At 51.1% G+C, this 23,226-nt stretch overlaps 1 protein-coding gene and 1 long non-coding RNA gene across 4 annotated transcripts in view; both read left to right on the top strand.

Annotated features, from left to right (window-relative positions):
• Positions 1-276, top strand: part of HMG20A (high mobility group 20A) — a 94,998-nt gene extending 94,722 nt beyond the window's left edge. For all 3 annotated transcript variants that reach the window (XM_034993991.1, XM_034993993.1, XM_034993992.1), the window contains one exon: positions 39-276. Coding sequence is in view for 2 of the 3 variants with exons in the window: in XM_034993993.1 (XP_034849884.1) it covers positions 39-105 (67 nt within the window). In the remaining variant the exon portion in view is untranslated. The remainder of the gene's footprint in view (positions 1-38) is intronic.
• A 15,263-nt stretch (positions 277-15,539) lies between these two features.
• On the top strand, positions 15,540-22,896 carry LOC118003225. Its single transcript, XR_004677290.1, has 3 exons — positions 15,540-15,574; positions 18,671-18,765; positions 22,737-22,896. It is a non-coding gene; the product is annotated as an uncharacterized LOC118003225 (long non-coding RNA).
• Positions 22,897-23,226: the final 330 nt, after the last annotated feature.

Genomic DNA, 23,226 nt, shown 5'->3' with positions numbered 1-23,226 from the left:
CTGGGAAGTTTACTCAGAGGCTTTGTCCTCCCCAACAGGGCTGATGCTGGAAGAGCCCTCCAGGGCCAGGGTGAAGATGAAGCCTCTGCTGGGGCTGATTCCTGAAGCCAGTGGCCGCTCAGAAGCATCTCCCCTCCAAGCAGGGGCTCAGGGCTGCCCGGGCCCCAGACGCCCGGCCAGATGGAGTGAGGGCCCAGCAGGACCATGTCTGCGCATCACTGTGAGCCCAGTGGGCGAGGCCTTAGGGCTCTGCAGCGCACCAGCACACCCTCGGCTTCCGCAGCCGCGGGCGGGAGAACCGGGGAGACACACTGGCCTCTGCATCCTCAGCAGGCCATTGTTCCAGAAACTCGGGACAGCTCCTCTGGATTCACCAGCTAGAGAAACGTGATGGGAATAAGGACACAAAGCAGGCTGCTGCAGGGCCTGTGGGCTCCGAGGCTCGGAGGCAGAAGCCTGAGGTTGCACGGAAGCGGGTGGTGGAGCCACGCCGGCGATGGCCCGTACCTCCTTCTTGACACTTGCTCTCTTCTTGAACAGGCCATAGAGCTGCTATTTCCAAATGCAATCATTTCCGTCTTCTGGTTCTAACTGGCTCCCAACACAGCTCTCCTGAAATTGAGAGCCAGGGCACCTGTCCCCCGGAGTCTGCAAGCCGCTGGGATAAATGTCCCGTTTCTTCACCATTTTGGCCTCCACCTACAGTTGCTAGAGTTAGCCAAAAAAAGTAATTAGTTAATTAATTAATACAGGACACCCAGTTAAGTTTGAATTTCAGATAAACAATGAATAATTTTTTAGTATAAGTACATCTTATGCAATATTGGGGACAAGTTTATACTAAAAAAAATTCCTTGCTGTTTTCTGAGATTCAAATTTAACTGGGTGTCCTGTGTTTTATCTAGTAACCCTATGTACAACCTGCTTCCCATTCTGGCTAAACCCTCTCTGGAAAGTGCTGGAGAAGTTTCAGGAACATCCCAGGGGTTCGCGTTTGCGTCAGGGTGTCCTTCACAGCGGGGCATCCGCCCTCCCCTGCAGGATCGCTTCCCTCTGAGCCAGTGGTTGGTGTGCGATGGAGCAGGGCAGAGAGTGCCTCTCCCGCCAGGCTTCAGCTCTGGACTGGCCTCTGAGCCCAGACGGTGTTTCTTGTCCCTGCACTTCCTTTCCGGCTGAAGCGGGAGCCTGCCCTCTTGATTCCTCCTCTTTCTTACTATTCTTTACCGCCACTCAGCCACTTTGCCTTTGTTGCTGAACATCTAGAACACAATTTATTCTTCTCTTCCCCCGAAGTGGGAGTTCTGGGAAGGGAGCCAAGGATTTGAGAAGGGCCACTGCAAGGCAGAGCTCCACGTGGAGTGCCCTCCCCCCAACTCCGTGTTCTGATTTTCCACCTGTAGCATGGGTGTGACCCGCTGGACGCCCCGAGCAGTGGTCCCCAGGCCCCTGCGGGAGTGGTCGCTGCAGGAGGAAGTGTTCTAAAGATCCCAGGCTTGGCCTCCGTGGGCATGTGTTCAGTGCCCACTCTACACCAGCCACGAGCTTGGTGGGCACCTCCACGCCAGGGCTGCCGAGGGACAAAGGCAGAGAGGCCCCTTCCTCCTCCTCCTCCCGCCCCTCCCCCTCTGGGAGGACAGAGGCCAGCCAGGCGGGGCACACACCAGCTCTGGGGAAGCCAGTCCCATGACAGACCTCTCCCCAACATCTCCCTTCCCTGGGCCTGGGGGGTGCTCCCCTGCTGCAGGCTGAGGGAAGGATCGTGTGAAAGTGATCCATCAGGATGCGCTCCGTGGAGAAGGGAACAGCAGAAGAATGAGGACGTGGGACAGGGAAGCAAAGAAAAGGAAGTCGAGCCAGAGCGTGGCACCAAGCAAAGTTGCACAGAGGGTGACTTTGGCCCAATCCCATGGGAAGCCCAGGGACACCTCAGAGTTGTCCCAATCACGGGCGAGGGAGCTGGGGTGCTGACAGCTCTGCACTGCTGGTCCTTGGGGGCGGTAGATCTCCAGGCACTTCCTGTGCTGGGTGCAGGCGGAGTGGTTCTGGAAGCCTGGGGCTGGCCTCCAACACAGGGCTTAAAGGCACAGGGGCAGACTAAGGCAGGGGGAACTGAGGAGGGAAGGCGTGGGGGCTGGTGCTGGGTGCGGGAAGGCAGAAGGAGGGAGGGGCAGGTTGAGTGCCTTTGGGCGGCCCACCCAAAGCTCACCTCTGTGAGTCTGAGTTCCCTCAGGAAAAAGCTTCCCTGAAAAAGCCAGTACCACCCAGCCCTGGCGCCCCACCCCCACTGTCTCCAGTTCCAAAGCTATTTCTGTTTTACTCGAATAACAATAAGCCCATTGTGCACACTTCCTGACTACACTGCTCAGAATGGCCCAGAGGAGAGGGGCAGGTCCCAGGTCAGAGGGCCCACCTCAGGCCTTGCACTCAGGCTGAGCCTGCATGTGGGAAAAGACCCCGGCTCCCAGGCTTGGCCACTGCTGTTCCACGTCTGATGCAGCGGCTGCCAGGGTTGTGCTGTCAGGGTCCGCTTCTGGTGAGAGCTGCAGAAAGCTGAGGACCCGCTGGGGACTTCGTGAGCACCTGAGGGGCACCAGATCCTGCGCCAGGCCCTTTGCATGCCTTATTTCATTTCCCTCCTGCCCCGCCCCACAATGTAGCTACGACCAGCCCTTTATTCAGATAAGGAGACTTGAGCGTCTGATCTGAATGGATGGGCATGGCTGCTAAGCAGTGGTGTCATGTTCAGATCCAGGCCCGCCGGCCCCCACGGCTAGGAGCTTTCTGCGCCTCCCAGGTCCTGTTGCCGGGAGTCCATGCCGGTGTCCGTAAGAGGTAAAGGCACCAAGCTAGGACGGGGTGGGCCAGGCCCTGTAGTTGCCTGGGCACCAGCAAAGCAGGGGCACACCCAAATGAGAAGTTTTGGAGAAATCATTCATTTAAAAAAATCATCTCAGAGTCATAATGGAAAAAGACCATTGTAGGACTTCCTTACTCTTATTTTGTGGTTTAGGACTAGCTTTATTATAATTTGCACATGAGAAGTGGGGGGTACCTTATTCTTTTCCGGACTTAGGGCTCCTAAGTAGAGATCTTCCTCTGCCCCTGGGACCCGTTTGTTCACTTAGCACAGATGAACGGTGTACCTCCCATCAGCCAGGCCTGTGCCCTCCATCAGGGATACAGCAGTTTCCACTTTCCACTTCCCCAACTGCTCTTGGGAACGATCATACATACTGACATGCATTATACACTGTAAAGAGCTGTGCACTTCACCTCCAAGAGCCATGGGCTTTCTTCCTCTCCACCTCCCTCAACATGAAGCCATCCCATGACCAGACAGAATGACTCCTTCCTCTGAATACACATGGTGCTCCAGCTGGGCCTCCTGCGGCTGCAGACACCCTTTGCTGAACGTGAGAGCAGTTCGTTCAGGCTCCCAGGGTAGAAATCAGTCCGATTCCCCAGCATCCAGTCCAGGCCCACCTATGTGGCAGTCACTCTGGAAATACCTCTCGGTTCAAGCACTCTGAATTGGGTTGACCTCCATCACTATAGAGCCGCAGGGGGGCATGGGTTTCTAAGAGCAGGATGGGGTCACCTGCACAGGTGGGAGAACCAGGGGGACACATTAGCCTCCGCACCCGCACCGGGCCATGTTCCTAAGGCCTCCCGAGGCTGGGAGGCAGGCCGAGCTCTTGTCGCCTGGCTACCCAAGCATGGCCGAAACCCAGTGCTGCACCTAAGCCCAGGCTTCATTTGGACAGAGATGCCGGTCCCCTTCTTGGATGGCCCTGAGTGGGTGGAAGGCCTGGAACACAGTGGCAGGCAAAACCCCTCCGACTCCAGTGGCTGAGATGAAGGGAAACCTCTAACTCATTTGCTAAAATGCAGCTTAAATGTATTGGGGGTAAGGAGGTTGCTCTCAGCTAAGAGCTTCTACATCAATTATGAATCTCTTCCAATTTCCAGCCTGACCTTGGACAGACCTGCCCAGGTTCCCCAGGCTGGCGTGGGGAGGCCCAAGGCCCCAGCATCATGCCTAACCTCGCCAGGTGCAGGGTCTCTGGGTAGGGTTCAAGTGCTGGGCGGGCCCAGCATGGCAAGGCTGCCTCCAGCAGGCGTCTAGGCTTACAAGTGTGGAGCCAGAACAGACTGGCTCATTGGGGGCTGGTGTGCATCCCTGCACCAGGGTCCTGCCCAGGAGCTTCCCAGGAAGCAGAAGTCACAGCCCTGGGGGCCATTAAAGGCAAGTCCCTGAGCTTTCAGCCAATTACGTAGGACAGAAATGCAGAGAAGCTGTCCACACACTCTACAAAACCCAGCACCGCCCTTGCTTACTTGCTTCCTTCCTCCCTGAATAATTGAATAATTCACTCCAAAGCCATTAGGTCTCCTTCCCCTTCCCCAATACATACTGAAGGCAGCAAGAGGGTTGGCATGGAGCAGGGAGATGGCCAAGTGAAGTGGTGGCCACGAGGTCAAGAGATTGGCTACTTACAAAGGGATCAAGCAATAAGTAAACTCATCGAGGATGGTGGGAGCCAGATTTCTCACTGTTGGAGAAGGAAGGTGCAAACATGGAAAGGGAAGAAGCTAGAATGAATCCTGTGGTGGTGGGTTGGAAATAGAGGTATTGATGTGACTTATGGTTTTCAATATATTGATATAGAAATATGTATAAATATATATACATATGTACCCATTCTATAGCTCTGACCACTAACAGGGCCCGGGAAGACAAGCCCCCCCAAAAGCAATGAGCAAATCTAGAAGCCAAATCTGTTTGTAAATGCCATTCTCCACTAAAAGGAACCAGGGCTCTTTGGAAAAAGGGCTGATGCCAGGGCTGGGTCAGGAGAAGTAGACCCTCTGAAACATCTTATCATTTCAGACAGAAAGCAGTCAGAGAATGATGGAGACATGTCGACAGGAGACAAGATACTATCCAGAATATATAAAGAATTCCTACACACAATGACAAAAAATCAAACGACCCAGTTAAAATACAGGCAGAGGACTTGAATAGATATTACTTCAAAGAAGATATACAAACAGCTGAGATGTCTGTGTGGCTCAGGCAGTTAGGCGTCTGCCTTCAGCTCAGGTCATGATCCCAGGGTCCTGGGATCGAGCCCCACGTCAGGGTCCCTGCTCAGTGGGGAGTCTGCTTCTCCCTCTGCCTGCCGCTCCCCCTGCTTGTGCTCAATCCCTCATAAATAAATAAATAAATAAATAAATAAATAAATAAATAAATAAATAAATAAATAAATAAATAAATAAATAAATAAAATCTTAAAAAGAGAAGACATACAAACAGCCAATAAGCATAGGGAAAAAATGTTCAACATCAGTAATCATTAGGGAAATACAAATCAAAACCATAATGAGATACCACCTCACATGAATTAGGATGGCTATTATCAAAAAACAGGAAATAACGAGTGTTGGCAAGGATTGAAGAAATTGGAACACTTTTCCACTGTTGGTGTGGTCACTATGGAAAGCAGTATGGTGGTTCCTCAAAAAATTGAAAATAGAATTACTATATGATCCAGCAGTTTCACTTCCAGGTAGCTACCCAACAGCATTAAAAGCAGGACTCAAAGAAACTCAAAGTATGCTCATGTTCCTAGCAACATTATCCACAACAGCCAAAAGGTGGAAGCAACCTCGGTGTCCCATGGACAGAAAATGAGGTCTGTGCATATAACTGGATATTATTCAGCCTTAAAAAGAAGGACATCCTCACATATGCTGCAACATGGATAAACCTCAAAGACAATATGCTAAGTGAAATAGGTTAGTCACAAAAGGACAAATACTGAACGATTTCACTTCTGTGAGGTGCCGAGGAGTCCAATTCATAGACACAGAATAAGGGTGGTTGCCAGGGACTGAGGGAGTGACCAATAGGGAGCTATTGTTTAAAGGGTACAGAGCTTCAATTTTGTAAGATGAAAAGTATCTGGAGATGGATGGTGGTGATATGACGTCACAATGCCAATGTCATCGATGCCACTAAAACCACACACTGAAATGTTTAAGCCGATCGGTTTTTATCTTATGTGTATTTTATCACAATTAAAAATATGTTCTTAGAGGACACAACAGTCAACTCGAAAGGCTTCTGATGGCCAAGTCTGGGACAATTTGAGCATCAGAATAAATAGTGATAGAATCCATTGGTCCATATTAACATAAAGAAGTAAATGAATAGGGTGCCTGGCTGGTTCAGTTGATGCGACTCTTGTTCTCGGGGTTGTGAGTTAGAGCCCCATGTTGGGTGTAGAGATTACTTAAAAATAAAATCTTAAAAAAAGAAGAAGTAAATGACTAGACACAAGAGAAGAACAGAAAGCTCTTCCTTAGAGTAGAATGCCACTTGAAAACTAGAGACAAAATCATGGAATCTGAAAACCATTATTTTGCAACCATTGTAGAAATAGGCAAGAATCATCCATGGATGCTGAAACTGTTGGGTGAAATTTTCATGAGAAAGACGATATTTACACAATCTCAAACTCTCTTCCTGCAAAATATTTATTAATTACTTATAAATTGATAAGTGCATTATACTTATTAATTTAACAGTGAAGAAGCCCAGCAGACAGCATCTTAACCAAGTGTTAAAAGTTAACATCCCCAGTAGTGGGACATATTGACTGTGTACAAGATGTTAGGATGCATGGGAAGCACACAGTGTCCCTTCTGTGCTATTCCTGCCAAAAACGAGTAACATCAGATAAACTCAAATTGAGGGACATTCTACAAAACAACCAGACTGTAATCTTCATGAGTGTCAGAGTCAGGAAAGGAAAGATTGAGGAACTGCCTCAAACTGCAGGAGGCTAAGGAAGCGGGACAACTAAGTGTAACACGTGAGCATGGATTGGACCCTTTGGATATGAAGGGCAATGATTGGGATCATTGGCAAAATTGAATTGGGTCCATTGATTAGACAGTAGTAACATAGTGCCCTGATTTCACTGGTTGTAATGTGGTTTTGGTGAGAGAGTGTATGCCCTAACTTATTCTCAAATGGTTCCAAAATAATTTCTTTCTTCTTCTTCTTCTCTCTCTCTCTCTTTTTCTTTCTTCCTTTTTTCTACCAATATATCTCCTGTGTGTCCCACTCCTGGGGACATACTAAATAGACATAAGTGCTTATGTCTACCAAAAGTCATGTAGAAGAATATCGATAGCAGCGTATTTGTCATAGCCCCTGTGGTTAAGAACTACCTGTGGTCAGTCTGCTCAGGCTGCCATAACAGAAACCACAGACCGAGGGGCTTCAGCAACAGACATTTGTTTTCTCACAGTTCTGGAGCTGGAAGTCCAAGATCAAGGTACCAGTAGGGTTGGTTTCTGATGAGACCTCTCTCCTTAGCTTGCGGGTGGCTGGGACAATTTGAGCATCAGAATAAATAGTGATAGAATCCATTAGTCCATATTAACATAAGCATAACGCCTTAGCTTGCAGGTGGCTGCCTTCTTGCTACCCTGGGGGCCTCATCTCGATGTGCTAGCACTCCTCGTGTCTTTTCCTCTTCTTATAAGGACACCAGTCCTGTTGGATTAGGGCCCCACCCTCGTGGTCTCATTTAACCTTAGTTACCTCCTTAGAGGCCCAATTTCCAAATACAGTCACACCGGGGCTAGGGCTTCAACCCATGAATTTGGGGGACATACAATTCAGCCCATAGCACTACCCAAATGCCCATTACCAGTGGAATGTATACATAGGGTGTCTTTGTACAATGAAATACTACACAGCAACAAGAATGAACAAAATACTAACACACATAACAGAATGGATGAGTTTCACAGACATAATGTTGAACAAAAGCATCCAGACACAAAAGAACACGCAGTATATGATTTCACGTCTATGAAGGTCAAGAACACAAAAAGCTGATCTACAGTGCAGTTTGTCAAATGATGGAGTGGGAGGTCTGCCTGAAAGGAGCATGAGGGAGACTTCAGGGGTACCCAAATGTTCTCTGTCTCAGTCTGAGTCGTACACAAGGGTGCTCACGTGTGTAAAAATCAAACCGAAAATGTAGAAACAACCCACGCGTGCACTGACCGATGAGCGGAAGAGCAACCGGTATGCATGTAGAGGGGACTATTATTCAGCTTTAAAAGGAAGGCAATTCTGCCATCCCTATTCTAGTCTGGATGAAATCTTAAGGTCATGATGCTAAATGAAATAAGCCCGTCATGCAAGACAAATACTGCTTGATTCCACTTAGATGAGGTGCCTAGAGCAGTCACAGAGAGACAGAAAATAGAATGATTGCTGCCAGGGTCTGGGGGGTTCAGGCAAAGGAGGAGGTACTGATTAATGGGTACATGGTTTCAGTTTTACCTGATGAAAGAGTCCTGCATGTGGGTGGTGGTGATGGTCCTACAACATTAGGAATGTATTTAATACCACTGAACTGTACGCTCAGAAATGGCCACCATAGTAAACGTTATGTTAACTATTATACTGCAATAAAAAATTGGACGGGGCGCCTGGGTGGCTCGGTCATTAAGTGTCTGCCTTCGGCTCAGGTCATGATCCCAGGGTCCTGGGATCGAGCCCCACATGGGGCTCCCTGCTCGGTGGGAAGCCTGCTTCTCCCTCCCCCACTCCCCCTGCTTGTGTTCCCTCTCTCTTTGTGTCTCTGTCAAATAAATAAAATCTTTTTTAAAAATTGAAGAAAAAAATCAAAGTGTAGCATAAGATGTGTATGGTAAATTGTATAAAACCCATATTTCCTATTAAAAAAAAACACACAAAGAAATGTGGAGGGTAGTGAGCTGAAATGTGAGGAGAGTGTATGGTATGGGGAGGGAATAGGAGGGCTTGCGGAAAGAGGCTGGAAGGGAGGCAGGCTGGCCCTGGTCCCAGGCCCTGGCAGTGAGCTTGGATTTTTTTCCTTGTAAGGAGTTTGGATTTTCCCTCAAGAGCAATGGGAAGCCATCGAAGTGGTGTAAGCAGGAAGTGACATGATCACACTGCATTATATCTTATTTTATTTTTAAAGATTTTATTTATTTGAGAAAGAAAGAGGGTGCGGAGGGGTAGAGGGAGAGGGAGAAGCAGACTCCCCGCAGGGCACTGATCCCCCCAACCCCTACTCAGGCTCCATCCCAGGACCCTGAGGTCGTGACCTGAGCCAAAGTCAGATGCTTAACTGACTGAGCCACCCACGAGCCCCCACACTGCATTTTTAAAGGCCCTTCTGGCTGCAGAGGGCTCTGCAGACTAGAGGGACGGGAGCGAGGGCAGGGTGTAAACGTAGCCGCAGCAGCTAATCACTGCCCGCCCCAAGCCTCTATTGCTAAAGTTCTAACCCTGTGGCCTGGAACGTGAGAACAGGCTCAGGCTTCCAGGACAGAGTTGTGTACCATGTGGCTAATTTAGCCTGCCTGAGACTCAGTTTCTTCATCTATAAAATGGGGCTAATGCCTTTCTAATAGAGTTGTTACACACGGTAACTGAGATGTTGAACGTAGAACACTTAGCCTAATGTCTGGCACTGGTAGATGGTTAGCAAATATTTCCTTCACCCCATCCCTTCACCCCCCTCACAAACACGTGGTCTGGCCCTGCCCTCTGCAGTCAGATCTTCCTAAGGATCTTGGGCTGAGCAGCTAGTCCCAACACAGTGTGAACTGGCATCCAGAGTTTTTACTTTGGCGGGAGCTCTTGGAGCTGAAAAAGTCTTCGGTTCCCTAAGGAAGGGAGTCCAAATGGTAGAAGTCGGCCGGGGAGACCCTGTGGGCTCAGCCTTCCACAGGTGAGCATCTGTGATCAACTCTGATTCTATCACCCCATCCCAACCTCTCTCAAAAGCACCAGTGGCTCCCCAGCCATTACCCACGGGATAAAATTCCACCTCGTCAGCCAGGTTCTCAAGGCCCTTAGTGATCTAGCCCCTTCTGCCCTCATCATTCATGCCATGAAACTGCCCCAGGCCCTCTGCTCTGTGTCTGTGCCCAGGCCGTAACCTGGGTCTGGAACACCTTCCCTCACCCTCGGCTTATCCCCATTACTTATCAGCCTTCTTGTTAGAGGCCATCTGGGGCTCTCCCGGAATACACTTTGCAGTCGTTTGTGTCTATGTTTCCCCATAGGCTCCAGGCACCTGGTGGCAGGGTCCACGCCTGAGCCATCTCCAGGACACTCGCCACAGAGCCTCGCCCAGTGGCTTGCACAGGGCCACAGCTCAACGTCTCCTTGGAGAGAATGAGAGCTGGGCTTCTAAACCCAAGCCTTGCCCAGATCAGAGCAGTACCGAAGGTTGGAAAAGCGGGGCTGCACTGCTCCCATGGGATCCCGGGGGGAGTTCCAGAGCTCCCCCAGGGATTCTATGCTTTTGTCCTTGGCGCACAGGCAGCTTGGCGGCTATTTGCTCCTCCCTTTGGCCATTCTCAATATGTAAAGACAGTGCGTCTATCTCCCATCTGCTGAACTGCTTGGATGATCTCATCCGGCACTGCCCAAAAGAGCCCTGAAACAGCAGCTTGCAAAGTGCCCCAGAGATGCTGCAGGTGATGCCTCTGCCCACTTCCTTCTAGAACCCAGCCTCCGATCACACAGCAACGGACCAAGCCAAATGCCCATGACCATTCTCCTGGGCCCATCCATTGCTTTTTTGTCCAGGCTTTGCCTCGGTGATAGAGAAGAAAGATGGAGACAGTCAGGGAAAGCTTCTGGTGGAGAAAGCCTCAGATGTTGTTGAAGGAGGGAAGAGATGCGGGGCAGAAGCAGGGAGAAGACTGGCGTGTGGGTGAGGATACCCCGTCGTATGTACAGACGTGTGCCCATGAGGTAGGGAGACAGGCTTGGCAGAAAGAGGCCTGGGGGCTCCAGCACTTCCTATGCCACTGTGTGCCTGCTGCAAAAGCAGGACAGGGGGCTTTATTCCCATTGTCCAGAGGAGAAAATTGAGGCTTAGCTCAGTCAAAGTCACACAACTCAGCCAATCAGGGTGGGCAGAGTCACGTCTTCTGATTCCAAGGCCAGAGCCCCTTTATCACACCAGGCTGCTTCTCAGAATGGGGCCAATTGTGTGGTGATACTGGGGAAAATGCTATTTGTTCATCAAGGAAATACAGATTAAAATTCTAATACCACACACACACACACACACCAGCATGGCTGAAATAAATAAGACAGACCAAAAAATCAAATGTTGGTGAGGATGTAATAAAAAACCAAAACAGAATCCAGTGTCAGTGAGCAACTAAAACCCTTATACAAGACTGAATGAGAATGTCCATTGGTGTAGTAGCACTTTGTGAAAGTTATGTAACACATACACTAAAACTGAACATACACAAACCCTATAACAAGCAAATCCACTCAGGTACTAGAACGTTCATAGTAGCACTATCCATAAAGCCGAAAACCTGGAAATACCCAAATGCCCATCAATAATATAATGGACAAAAATATTGTGATACGTTTATACAACGGAATACTAAATAGCAATACGAATGATCAAACTATAACTACACACAACCACAGGAATAAGTGGCACAAACATAATGTTGAGCAAAAGCAGCATCCACCAAAGAGTATATATTAAATGAACCCACTATATATAGTATTCAAACCAGGCAAAACTACTTAGTTTAACACCCTCATGTAACTAGCTCCCACGAAATCCCAAAATACATGGGGGGAGAGAAAGCTCTTCCTTATGGTGAAACTGAAACTGAAACTAATAAATACCTTATTTATTAGTTAGGGAATTATGGGGTTTGAAAATTACATTTGGCCACCATCATAGTAATAACTGATTTAGGCAAGAATCATCAATGGATATGACAATTAGTGGGTAAAAAGTTTGATGGAGAACAGGATATTTATATAATCTCAGGTGACTCCCCCCAAGTACTTATTAACACAAATGGGAAACAGTCACAAGAGTGGTAGACTCCACCTTCACCACGATCCAAGTGAGTATCACTAGTAATAGACAAAGAGGCAGTGTATACTCCTGAGATGATACACCAAGGACACAATGTCACTTCTGTGATAATCCTGCCAAAAATCAATAACCTGAATCTAATCATGAAGAAACATCAGACAATCCTAAACCGAAGAATATTCATTGAAACAACCAGCCTGTCTTTTTAAAACTGTCAAGCTCATGAAAAGACAAAGGCTGAGGAGCGACTCCAAATCAAATGAGATACGAAAACATAACAACCCAAGCCAACTTGTGATCCTACATCAAATCCTGGACCAGGAAAAAAAAAAGTTTTTCAATAAAGGATATTGTTGGCACCATTGACAAAATTTGAGTAAGAAGGTCTATAGATTAGATAATAATATTTAATCAATGTTAACATCCCAATTTTGGTAACAGAAACAAAAAAATTTATCCTCGTTCTTGGGAAATACGCACTGAAATATTTTGGGGTAATATGCATAACAGACTAACTCATAACAACCCAAAACTAGAAACAACCCCAACATGGGGACGGGATAAACAGTGGTATGTCGATACAATGAAATACTACTCAGCCATATAAAAGAATGAACTACTGATACATACAACTAAATAGATGAACCCCAAATAATTATGCTGAGTGGCGCCTGGCTGGCTCAGTTGGTAGAGCATGCGATTTGATCTGGGAATGAGTTCAAGCCCCATGTTGGGTGTAGAGATTACTTAAAAAAAAAATCCAAGATAATTAGGTTAAATGAAAGCAGCCAGGTTACTCTCAAATGGCTCAGAAAAAAGAAACCCATATGTATATAATTATATAAAAATATTACATATATTTATACAAACATACAGAGAGTGGGGAGCGGAAAAGAATGGTAAAACGGATGTAGTAAACTGTTAATTGTTGGTAAATGGTGTGAAGGATAAATGGGAGTTCTTTGTGCTGGTCTTGAAACTTTTCTATAAATTTACAATTATTTCAAAATAAAGATTTAAGTAACTGACTGAATGATACCATTTGTCGTGTTTGTATTACTATTTACATACTTATTTACTGATGGACACTTTGCATAAAGCCTGAGGTGTACAGTTTGATAGGTTTTGGCAATTGTGCCAAAGCCCACCACCCACACCAAGGTGGAAACCCATCTCTCACACCTCCTTCCCGTCATCCCCTCCTCCTACCCTGAGGCAGCCGAACGCTACTCTGATTTCTATCACCACGATTAGTTTTGCTCGTTCTGGATTTTCACATAGATGGAATCATTCCATATGGACCTTTTTTTTTTTTTTTCTTTGCCTCTGCTTTCACGCAGCATGATTACTTTGAGATTCCTTCATGTAGCTGCATGTATCAGCAGTTCGTTCCTTTTGATGGCTGAGGAGTATTTCATTGTACCACTTTATCTGGTCACCTGTTGATGGAATTCGGGGGTGTTTCTAGCTTTTGGTTATTATGAATAAGCCGGCTATGGATATGCTTGTGTAAGTCTTTGTGGGGACCTGTGTTTTCATGGTACCACCTGTCTCCCTCTGGAGATAACTCTGCCCTCGACCTCACTCACATACAGGGGTGGACATATAACCGTGGGCTTTTAAGAATACCAGAAAAGCTTCCTGATCCAAATGATCTCTTCTAAAAATGTCCGAGTTTCCACCATTAACTGTCTCTTCTTTTGAGGCTACCTGAGCTCTAGCTGGTCCGAAATTTTATTGGAAGGGAGTTTACCAATATTTTTTTCTTCTAGGGGCTCCTGGGTTGCTCTGTAGGTTAAGCGTCTGCCTTCGGCTCGGGTCATGGTCTCAGGGTCCTGGGATTGAGCTCCGCATCGGGCTCCCTGCTCAGTGGGGAGCCTGCTTCTCCCTCTCCCTCTGCCTGCCGCTCCCCCTGTTTGTGCTCTCTCTCTCTCTGACAACTAAATAAAATCTTAAATAAATAAATAAATAAACAAATAAATGAATATTTTTCCTTCTGGCCAGGAGAGTCCATGGATAGGGCTATGGAAAGTGGGTGAAGGGAATGCAGAGAAACTTACCCCATTTCACTGTTTTCCAGGCTGTGTATAATTTCTCGTCCCCTCTGTGCCTTGCTTAGCAGTTCACACCAGACACTCCATCCCTGGGCTAACCCATCAGGTCTATTTAGGAACTTGGCATCTCAGCCCTGTCTGCTCACAGCAGTTCTCCTGGAAGGACCGGGGCGGGGGGGTGGGGGGGAAGGCCCCTGGGGAGTCTCCATATCCCTGACAGTACAAGGACCCCTGGAGGCCCGGGCATTGGGGGAGGGGCAGCAAGCCGGAGTGTTGGCAAGAGCACACTGGCAGCTGCACGCAGGGATGGATCTGCTGGTCCTCATGGGAGCAAGCCTCTCTCTGGATCAGTAGAATAAGCCAATTTGTGCCCCCACCGCCTTCCCCCCCAGGAAGGATTCAGTGGGCTTTGTGTAAGGGGATTAAGGCTTTAGCCTGCTCAGCAGGGAGAAGGGCTCTGTGCTCAGTTCTGTGGCTGTGTGGCCACGCTTCCGTGTGTCCACAAGGCCACGTGGGCTGCCGTAGGCCCTGAGTCGCAGGCGGCAGGGGCTGTGGCTGGAAATAAGAGCTGCTGGTGGCAGCCTCCCTAGAGAGGGGGGTATGTGGGCCATGGAGGGGCCCAAGAAGGAGTGCCTCTGAGGAAGGGGGGCAGAGGTAGGCGGGAAGAGATGCCCTGAAGAGATCTGAGCCCAGGTAGGGGGGCCGGAGGGGTCTCACAGAAATCCTAAAATCCAAGGAGGACCGGTTCACACTCCCATTGCCCAGACAAGAGCCTGAGGCTCAAACAGAGCAGGCATCTTGCCCACTGTCACAAAGCAAGTCGGCAGCAGAGCTGAGAACAGAACCCAGCCTCCTGGTCCAGGGCTCAGTCACTGATCGCTCCAGCCAGGCTAGTGGCAGGGCCCGGGTCCTTCTACTCTCTGCAATGCCTCTTCCTCCTGTCCCAGCCCCGGAAGAGGGTCCTGGTGAGGGGCGCAGGCTGAGGTGAGAACTTTCCCAAGAGCCTTTTGCATCTGGACAGGGATGGTGGGTGGGTGGGGGTAGTTATCAGTAGATCCCAAATGAGGGATTCTGATAGGTCTGGGCCTGTGTCATGGGTCATCCAGACTGTCGACAGAAATCTTTTTGCATGAGGGTCTTTTTCTAGGGGAGAAGTGGGATGGCTTTTGCAGGCCCTCAAGAGAGCCACCTGGGCAGGGCTGGAGTGGGGGTAGTCTGGGTCTGGGTGGAGTATGGGTGGCCCTTAAGCAGTTTCAGGGATGTGTGTCCAAGCCCTGTGCCAAGGGAGACCACAGGCAGAGAGGCCAAGAGCCTTGGGGCCCAGCGAGTGGGGCTTTGAGTCCTGGGTGGAAGGGGAGTCTCTGTGAGGCAGAGAGAGGCCCTCACCAGGCTTCTCAGATTGCAGCCTGGCTTTAGCCCAGTGCCAGTGGCAGGGAACCCGCTCTGTGACTCTAGGGTAGAGACACTTGGCGTTCATCGGGAAACACAGCCGCTTGGGTGGAGGACCTTGCGAGGGGGCTGGAGAGGGGGAGGAGGGCCGTGCGGATGGGGGCTAACACCGCGATTGGCCGCAGAGAGAGGGAAGACAGCCAGGTGAGCTCATTCTCCGTGCCTGCTGGGCCCGAGCTGGGCGCCGAAGCAGACACCCCCCGAAGCTGTCTGAAGAGGGCCGTGCTTCCCTCTCTGAAAGGCTGGGCTAAGGGGGGCAGGTCAGGGGAGACATTTTGACTCCTGAACTCGGAGTCAGAAAGCCAGAATCTGAACCTTGGGCTTCACTCACAAGCTCTGCGAAATGGGCAAGTCTGGTCTTCCCTGCAGTCAAGGGGGAATGAGTGTCCTCTGAGACAGGATGACTGAGAGACAAGAACATTGTTGTCCACTTGAGGGACACTTGCTGGGACGGTGCCGCTCAGAAGGCGGTCCCTGGTATGTCCCTTGGAGGCCCTGGACCCATGTCAGTGGTGGGGGATGGGGGAAGGTGGACGGAGGCCTGCCCCACTCCCTGTGCTCACCACCCCAGGGGATCAAGTCCTGCAGATCAGCTGCTTCCCTGTCCTGCTTCGCCTCCTCCTCCACCTGACAGGGGCCCCAAGCCAGAGGCCAGGCCAGGCACTGTGATAAAAAGCTGGGGAGAGGGGGAGGAGAGGTTGGGGACAGCCTGCCCACATCCCGTGCCCTCCCCACCCCTAGCCTGGCCTTGCCAGGGCCTGCCTGAGTCTCCTTCTTAAGGGCCCTGGGCTCAGGGTCTTGCAGGCAGAGCTTGGAGCCCAGCTCCTGTGTCTGTGCGGCGGGCCTGGGTAAGGTCTCCTCATCTGTAAACGGTATGCGGCGGGGAGGTCTGGCCAAAACAGCTAGAGCAGGGCCCTTCTGACAGAGCCCCTGGGGTGGCCCCCTTTCTTCTCCCTTCTTGTGCCATGTTCTAGGTCACCCTCCCAGCACTTGGGAAGGGCCTGAGAAAGCAGCAGATGTGCTGCGTCCGTTGTTCAGATGTGGACAGTGAGGCTTGGTGCCCCAGCCAGCGAGTCAGCAGAGGCTCAGACCAGATCGCCATCTCTTGGCACCCAGCCCTGGTGCTTTCCAGCTCCTGGTGCTCTCCCCAACCCCTTGGCCCTTAGCAGGAGCCCCAGCTTCCTTCCCCACCCCGCTCAGGGCCCCAGGCCAGGCCAGTCCAGACAGGCTCGGCAGGAATCTGCTCTGGTCATAGCTGCCTTCCATGGGGCTGCCTCAGGGCTGGGCCCAGGGCCCCGAGGTCCTAGGGACATCACTTTCTGTTTATTTTCTGCCTGGCTTCTGCACGCACTGTGGTTTCCACTTGGAAGTTCTGCAGTGGGAACTGTGGGGCCTGCTCTGGGGGCTGAGCTGCTTCTGTGGGAAAGTTTGGGTTCTGCCGACAGCTCACAGCCGTCGCCAAGACCCTAGTCCCAGAATTCCCACGCCGTGGGCCATGGGCTCTGCTCCTGCAGCCTCTGTATCACCTGGGCCGGGTAAGAGTGAGTAGATGGCCCCCTCCTCCAGCATGGGAGCCGGAGGGGTCTTCTCCTACTTCACAGGTGGGGAAATTAAGGGCAGAGATGGGCAGGAACTGGTCCAAGCCCCTCCTAGCCCACAGCAGGGCGGGGACTGAAATGAAACAGCCTGGTTCCCAGCTCAAGGAGCTGTCCACAGGACTTGAGATCCCCTCATCCCTTTGGGCTTCGCTGGGGAGGGGTGGACACCCAGGGATGCTTGAAGCCCTGAGTTTCCCATGACTTGTTCTGGAAGGGGCCTGGCCCTCCTTCCCCACTGTGCCCTGGCCTGTCGCCCAGGCTCTGGGCAGAAGGGGGTTGGGAGGGAGCCGCCCCTGCTCTTGTTCTCCCTTGGGTCCCCTTGGTGGCCTGGCTGCTGGAGAGCCCAGCTGGTCGCTGGGAACCTGACCCACTGCTGAGAGGGCTACCCATTCCTCTCCGGAAGGCAGGCTACAGGGGGCTCTGGTCTGGGAACCAGCCCTTGGATTTGAATTCCAGCTCCTCTCTCCCGTGCCTCCTGGCCCAGGGTCTCTAAGCAGGCCATCCCACCTCCCGTGCCTCAGTTTCCTTGTCTGTGAACGGACTTAGGACCATCCCTACCTTCCAGAGCATCATGGGAGCAGCGTGAGTGAGCTGTGAAGTGCTCAGCACACACATGGGAGCTGAGGCCAATGGCCAACAAGAGAGCCCAGCTGGGGAGAGGCTGAGGTCTGGCCTTGACAGGCCTCCTTCGGGGCCCAGGGAGCGCGGTGACAGTTGAGGTGCTGTGCTGGGGGGGGGGGGGGGCCCTGGTGGTGGCTCCACATCGCAGGGCCGAATTCTTGCTGCCAGGCTGGCCCGGCTCTCTTCAAGGGGAGCTGATAATTGAGCCATCTCTCAGGGAGCCAACCCTAAGTTTTATTAATCTGTAGGACAAAGGCAGCAGCGCTGTCCTGCTGAGGGGCCTGTGAGAAGGAGGGGAGATGAAGGGGAAGTCGTTTCTCTTCCCAGCCTCTCTGCTCCTGGAGGAAGAGGAAACCAACACAGCACTGGGGAGGAAGGTCTCCCCTGCTCCTGTCCCTGGCTGGGCTTTGCTCCTAGTCCTGGCCACCTGCCTCTTTAATCCATTTAACCCTCATGGCTATTTTTCTAAGCACTTGTCCTCAGCTCGGGCCCCCAGGGCCTCCTTGACAACAGAGCAACTCCCAGGTCCCAGTCCCAGAAACCCCTGGGCTTGCGCTCCTGGCACTGGGCTGGGTTGTTCCCCAGGAGGGGACAGGCTTCAAGGTCAGGCTGACGCCGGCTGACCTTGAAAGCTTCCCGGGCCTCTCCTGGCGTGCCTCTGCTTTCCAAGCCCAGTGAGCTCCATCACATTAAAAAGCTGTTAAAAGCGCCGTCTGGTTCACCACCTCCATGGCTCTGCGATCGATGGCTGCTGGGGCAGTCTCAATTCAGGGACGGGCCTGCCAAGGTCTGCCCTGGGGACCCAGTCCCGGGGGCTGTCCAGCTGCAACCCCATCTCCCCACCCCAGCCATCCACCCCCTCTCCAGGGAGGGCAGTGGGAGGAGAACGAAACAGTTGCGGGGGGAGGGGGGGGGTGCAGTATGGGGCGCCCCCTGGAGTTACGCTGTGGTTGGGGTTAACAGTCTGCACCAGGCAGTAGCCTAAATGCTTTCAGTAAATGAACTCTTTTCATCTTCATAGCAACCCTATGAAGGAGGGCTGTTACTAATCCCATGTTGCAGCTGGAAAAATGAGGCACAGAGAGGTCAAGTAACTTACCCACAGCCACACAGCTGGTAAGTGGCAGGGCTAGGGTGGGAACCCAGAGATTCTGGCTCCAGAGGCCCCTGCAGCATCCGGCGCTGGCTGGGCTTCTCCCTGGGAGGGAACAAGGCTTTCCCTGACATCCTCACAGCAATGCCGAGAGAGAAGTCTCATCATGCTCAAGTTACAAATAAAAGAATGGGGTGTGTGTGTGTGTGTGTGTGTGCTCAGGAATGTCAAGACACTTCTCCAGGGTCACACAGCTAGTAAGCAGAGGAGGAGACACTCAAGCCCAGACCTCACTGGCTTCAGCCTCCCCTGCAGGGCTTGTGCTCTGCTCACAGTGCCTCGCTGGGGCTGCAGGGAGTAGTCCCTTCTAGGCTGTGGCTAGCCCCACAGTGATGGACACAGAAAGCTGCTTCTGTCCGCAGAGTACCAGGGTAGCCTGAGCTGGGCCTCAGAACTGTGAGGCTTTGACCTTGAGTTGCCCTGTGGCCACAAATAAGGCCTCCCTCCTGGGCCCGCATTTACTCAGGCCAGGTGCCTGGGAGCTGGTGAGTTAGATAGGTCAGACAAGCAGAAGGTGGTGGTGAGGGGGTGGCATGGAAAGTGGGTAAGGCGCCACAGCTGGGCTTCAGGCCCTTTATTAAATCCCAAACAAACCTAGCGACAGGATTCCATAGTGGGATTCAATGGGCCTCCAGATCTTTCTGTCTGCCTGCCCGTGGTTTTTAGTGCTCTTGTAGGTCCTGGCAGCTGCAAGGCCCTCAGACTTGCAGCCAGCCTTGCCTGGGCCGGAAAGGCTCCACAAAGAGGCCCTGACTTTCCTCTGTCACCCCAACCTGCCCTGGCTTCTCTGGGGACACATCTCAAGCAGAGCAGGAGGAAGAGGCAGCAAGGGAAGGGATTCCCCAGGGGAATCTAGCTGATTTTGCTAGATGTCCTCCCTCCCACTCTGGTCCCCAGTGGCTCTCACATGCGGCTGGGATGACCCCACAACTTCGTCATTTGTGGGATCTTCAGATTAACCCATAAAGGTCTGCCTTCCCATGACAAATTTAATGCCATGGTCTACATGATGAGTTCCTCTCTCTCCATCACCTTTCCCACCTCATCACCTCCCACTCTTCCCTGGCTCGCTCTGCTCTACAGCAGCCTCCCTGCTGTACTCAAGCACACCAGGTCCACTGTGACCTCAGGGCCTTTGCACTGGCAACACTTCAATACTATGCTCCTTCCCCAGGGTCCACATGGTTGGCTGACTTCTTCAGCTCCCTGAGTCTCTGCTCTTGATTTGTACTTTCTCACCACGGCCTGCCCTGACCACTCAACTTCAGACTGCCATCCTCCTGACCCTGCTCTGTCCCACTCCACAGATTTATTACCTCTGGAACTTTGTCATTGACTTTAATGTTGTTTTCTCTTTCTCCTCCATTAGAATATGAGCTCTCGGAGGACAGGGAATTTTGTTTTGTTCAACATCAAATCCTGCCCTCCCTCCCCCTAGCACTTAGAACAGTGCCTAAAAACAGTGTAGGTGCTCAACAAATATCTGTGGATTAAATGAATGGACGAATGAATTGATTGCAGTACATCTCAAAGAAGAGTCAGGGTAACATTTATTTGTTTAGGGACTAGGAATGGAGCCTTGGAAGACATAGGTCAGAACCTCACCCCTGCTGTATCTTCGCTGTGTGACCTTAGGCAGGTCACTGCCCTCTGGGTGTGTGAAGACATGTGTGTCAGGGCGTGCTCCATCCCTCACCACCAGGGCATTGTCTGGGCCTGTGTCAAGCTGGGCAGGTGTCCCCTAGACCTGGCTCAAGTTGGGGTGAGTAGATAGGTTGTGGGTAAGCATCACCCTAGACGGTTCTAGCAGAATTGTACTTCCTGTGCCCTCTCTGGGCCTCAGTTTCCCCAGCTTTGGATCCTCTGACCTCTAATGTCCTTGAGTCTATGATCTGAGCCAGGTGCTTGAGGCTGAGTGAAAGGCTATGGTCTCTGCGGGAGCAGGGAGCAAGGAACGACTTGACAGAGGTGAGGCCTGCTGGGGGCAAGGGGGATGGCACGGGCAAGAGCAAATGAAAATACCCATGCAGGAGCACAGCCTTCCAAAGGTGAGAGTCCCTGTTCCGGGGAGAGTCTTGGGGGCAAGGACCAGCCTTCCTCCCAGCCCCACCCTCAACAAACCCCAGGTGACAGCAGCTGGCCTCCCACAAAGGCCAGCAGAATATCAAATCAATCAAGACAGCAAAGAAAGCAATTGTAGGAGAAGAGGGGCCAGTGTTCAGCTGCATCACCCCTCTTCCAGGGCCTCAGTTTCCCCTTTGTGAATGGAGGGAGCTGGCTCTTCAGTTGTTTGGGGGATTTTCACCCCAGGCTGGCCCTGGAGCAGGAGAGGTGAGGGTGGTCCCGCCCGCCCTTCCCCTCTCTGTCTGTGATTGCTGTCGCCTGCTCCCTCCCCTGCCCTCCCCCAGCCCTCCCCACCCCCTCTTTCACAGCCCCCAGCGTGCTGTGCAGAGTTATTAGTTTAGGTTCATTTAGAATCGGCTTAGCAACCCCACACCCCTGGAACCTGGAAGCTTAAAGCACAAGATGTCTGGCAAATGGAAATTCAATTGCTTTAATATAGAGACTATTTTGCTGCAGTCCAACTGGAGCCTCTTATTAAGAATCTGATGGAATTTCTAAATAGGGAGAGAGGCCCCAAGGAGGGGCCATCGCCCATCACACACCAACATTGCTCTTGACATATTTATGGCTCCAATAAAATCTCCCATCTGGTATATTTTAAAATAAAATTGAAAATTTATCACTTTCCCTGAGTCGGTCTGTCGTTCTCCCCAGGAGGAGATAGCCAGCCTGAGGTTGCAGGAAGCAGTGGTAGCGGGAGGCAGGCAGGCAAAGAGGTTAGGCCGGGCTCTGATTTAAATTTCAATACCTTCCCCATTACAGCTGTCTGGGCTGGGGAAATTACTAGGGGGAAGCTGGCTGTGTGCTTCTCCTATTTCTCTGGACACCCGTTCTCTTCTCCCCACCATGGCCCACAGGCTTGGTTTGTTCTCTGCCTTAATTTGCAAGATCTGGATGAGCCACGACATGACAGACAGGGGAGAAAGCCCAGTCCGCTGGGATGTTAGAGCTCTGGGCTTGGGGATCAGCCTCATCCCTACTCCCCCCTATGGAGCCCAGTGTATATCTTTGGGGACTACGGGATGGTTCAAGAGGGCCCCTCTATTGATTAGGGTTCAGAGGTGAAGATCAGGGCTTAGACTTAGGTGGGGATTAAGGCTCAGTCTATAACCAGCATTAAGGTTCAGTCTAAGATCAGAACTTGAACAAAGGCTAGGATCAGGTCTCAGTCTATAAGCAAGGTCAGGGCTGAGACTCAGGCCGGTGTCAAGGTTCCGTCCGTGAACAAAGACCAGGCTAAGACTGCATCATTATAGAAATCAATTCACATCTCTGAGCTTCAGTTTCTTCTGTGAAATGGGGAGGGGAGTATGGCTCGTCTGCCTCACAAGGCTATTTTGAGGAATAAATGAAAACTTCTGTAGCATTTCATAGTTTATAAAACGCCTGCACATTGTCTCCTTTGGTCCGCATGAGAACCTCTATTTTAAAGACCAGAATATAGGCTGAGAGAGGTAAGGAAACTTATCCAAGGTCCCACAGCCAGTAAACATAGACAGGAAGTAGGGGTTGGGCATGGCTCTTCCTGACTCCAACCAGTCCCTAGAACACAGTAACACCAAGAAGCAGTGACCAAGACCACACTTGTCAACCCACTACTCATTTCCACCTCTCTCTATGGTAACAGAACACATACTCTGTTCTGGGGGCAATGTGTCCTCCCAAAATACCGCTACATGTCCCAGCTTCCCTTGCAGCCAGGAGTGACAATGAGATCTGAATCATTGTGTGGAAGCCCTGGGAAAGTTCTGTCATAGGGAGACAAGGAGCATGCATGTGTCCCCCACCTTTTTTCCTGCCTGGAATGCAGACACAGTGGAGCTCGGCAGCCATCTTGGACCACGAGGTGACCCTGCGGAAAGCAGGGCTGAGGATGAAGCCAGCAGAGAGAGAAGGAGCCTGGGATACTGAGGACATGGTGGAGCCATCACACCAACCCTGGGCCACTGACCTCCAGATATGGAAGAGTATTCGACACAACTAATCTGTTTAGGTCATTAAAATTGGGTCTCTGGTACCAGCAGGCAAATGTATTCTTAATTGATTCAAAGGTGTTACCCAGAAAAAGAACACCGTCAAATAAGCTTGAGAAATACCAAGTTAAACAGAGTCTTTCTTGCAGGATTTCCCAGAGCCTATAAAGGCTAACCAGTTTGGGGAACTGTCAAGCCAGGGATGTTATAGGCTACAGCTCCCAAGCTTGCTTGTCATAGAACCCTTTTGTAGTGGCACACTGTGGTGTGTGTGTGTGTGTATGGTGTGAGGTATGTGTGTGTGTGGTGTGTACACGTGACGAGGTG

This window comes from Mirounga leonina, unplaced genomic scaffold (assembly GCF_011800145.1).
Source record: "Mirounga leonina isolate KUSES-001 unplaced genomic scaffold, KU_Mleo_1.0 Mir_91, whole genome shotgun sequence".
NCBI classification, from domain to species: Eukaryota; Metazoa; Chordata; class Mammalia; order Carnivora; family Phocidae; genus Mirounga; species Mirounga leonina.
This window is presented reverse-complemented; position numbering and strand designations above follow the sequence as displayed.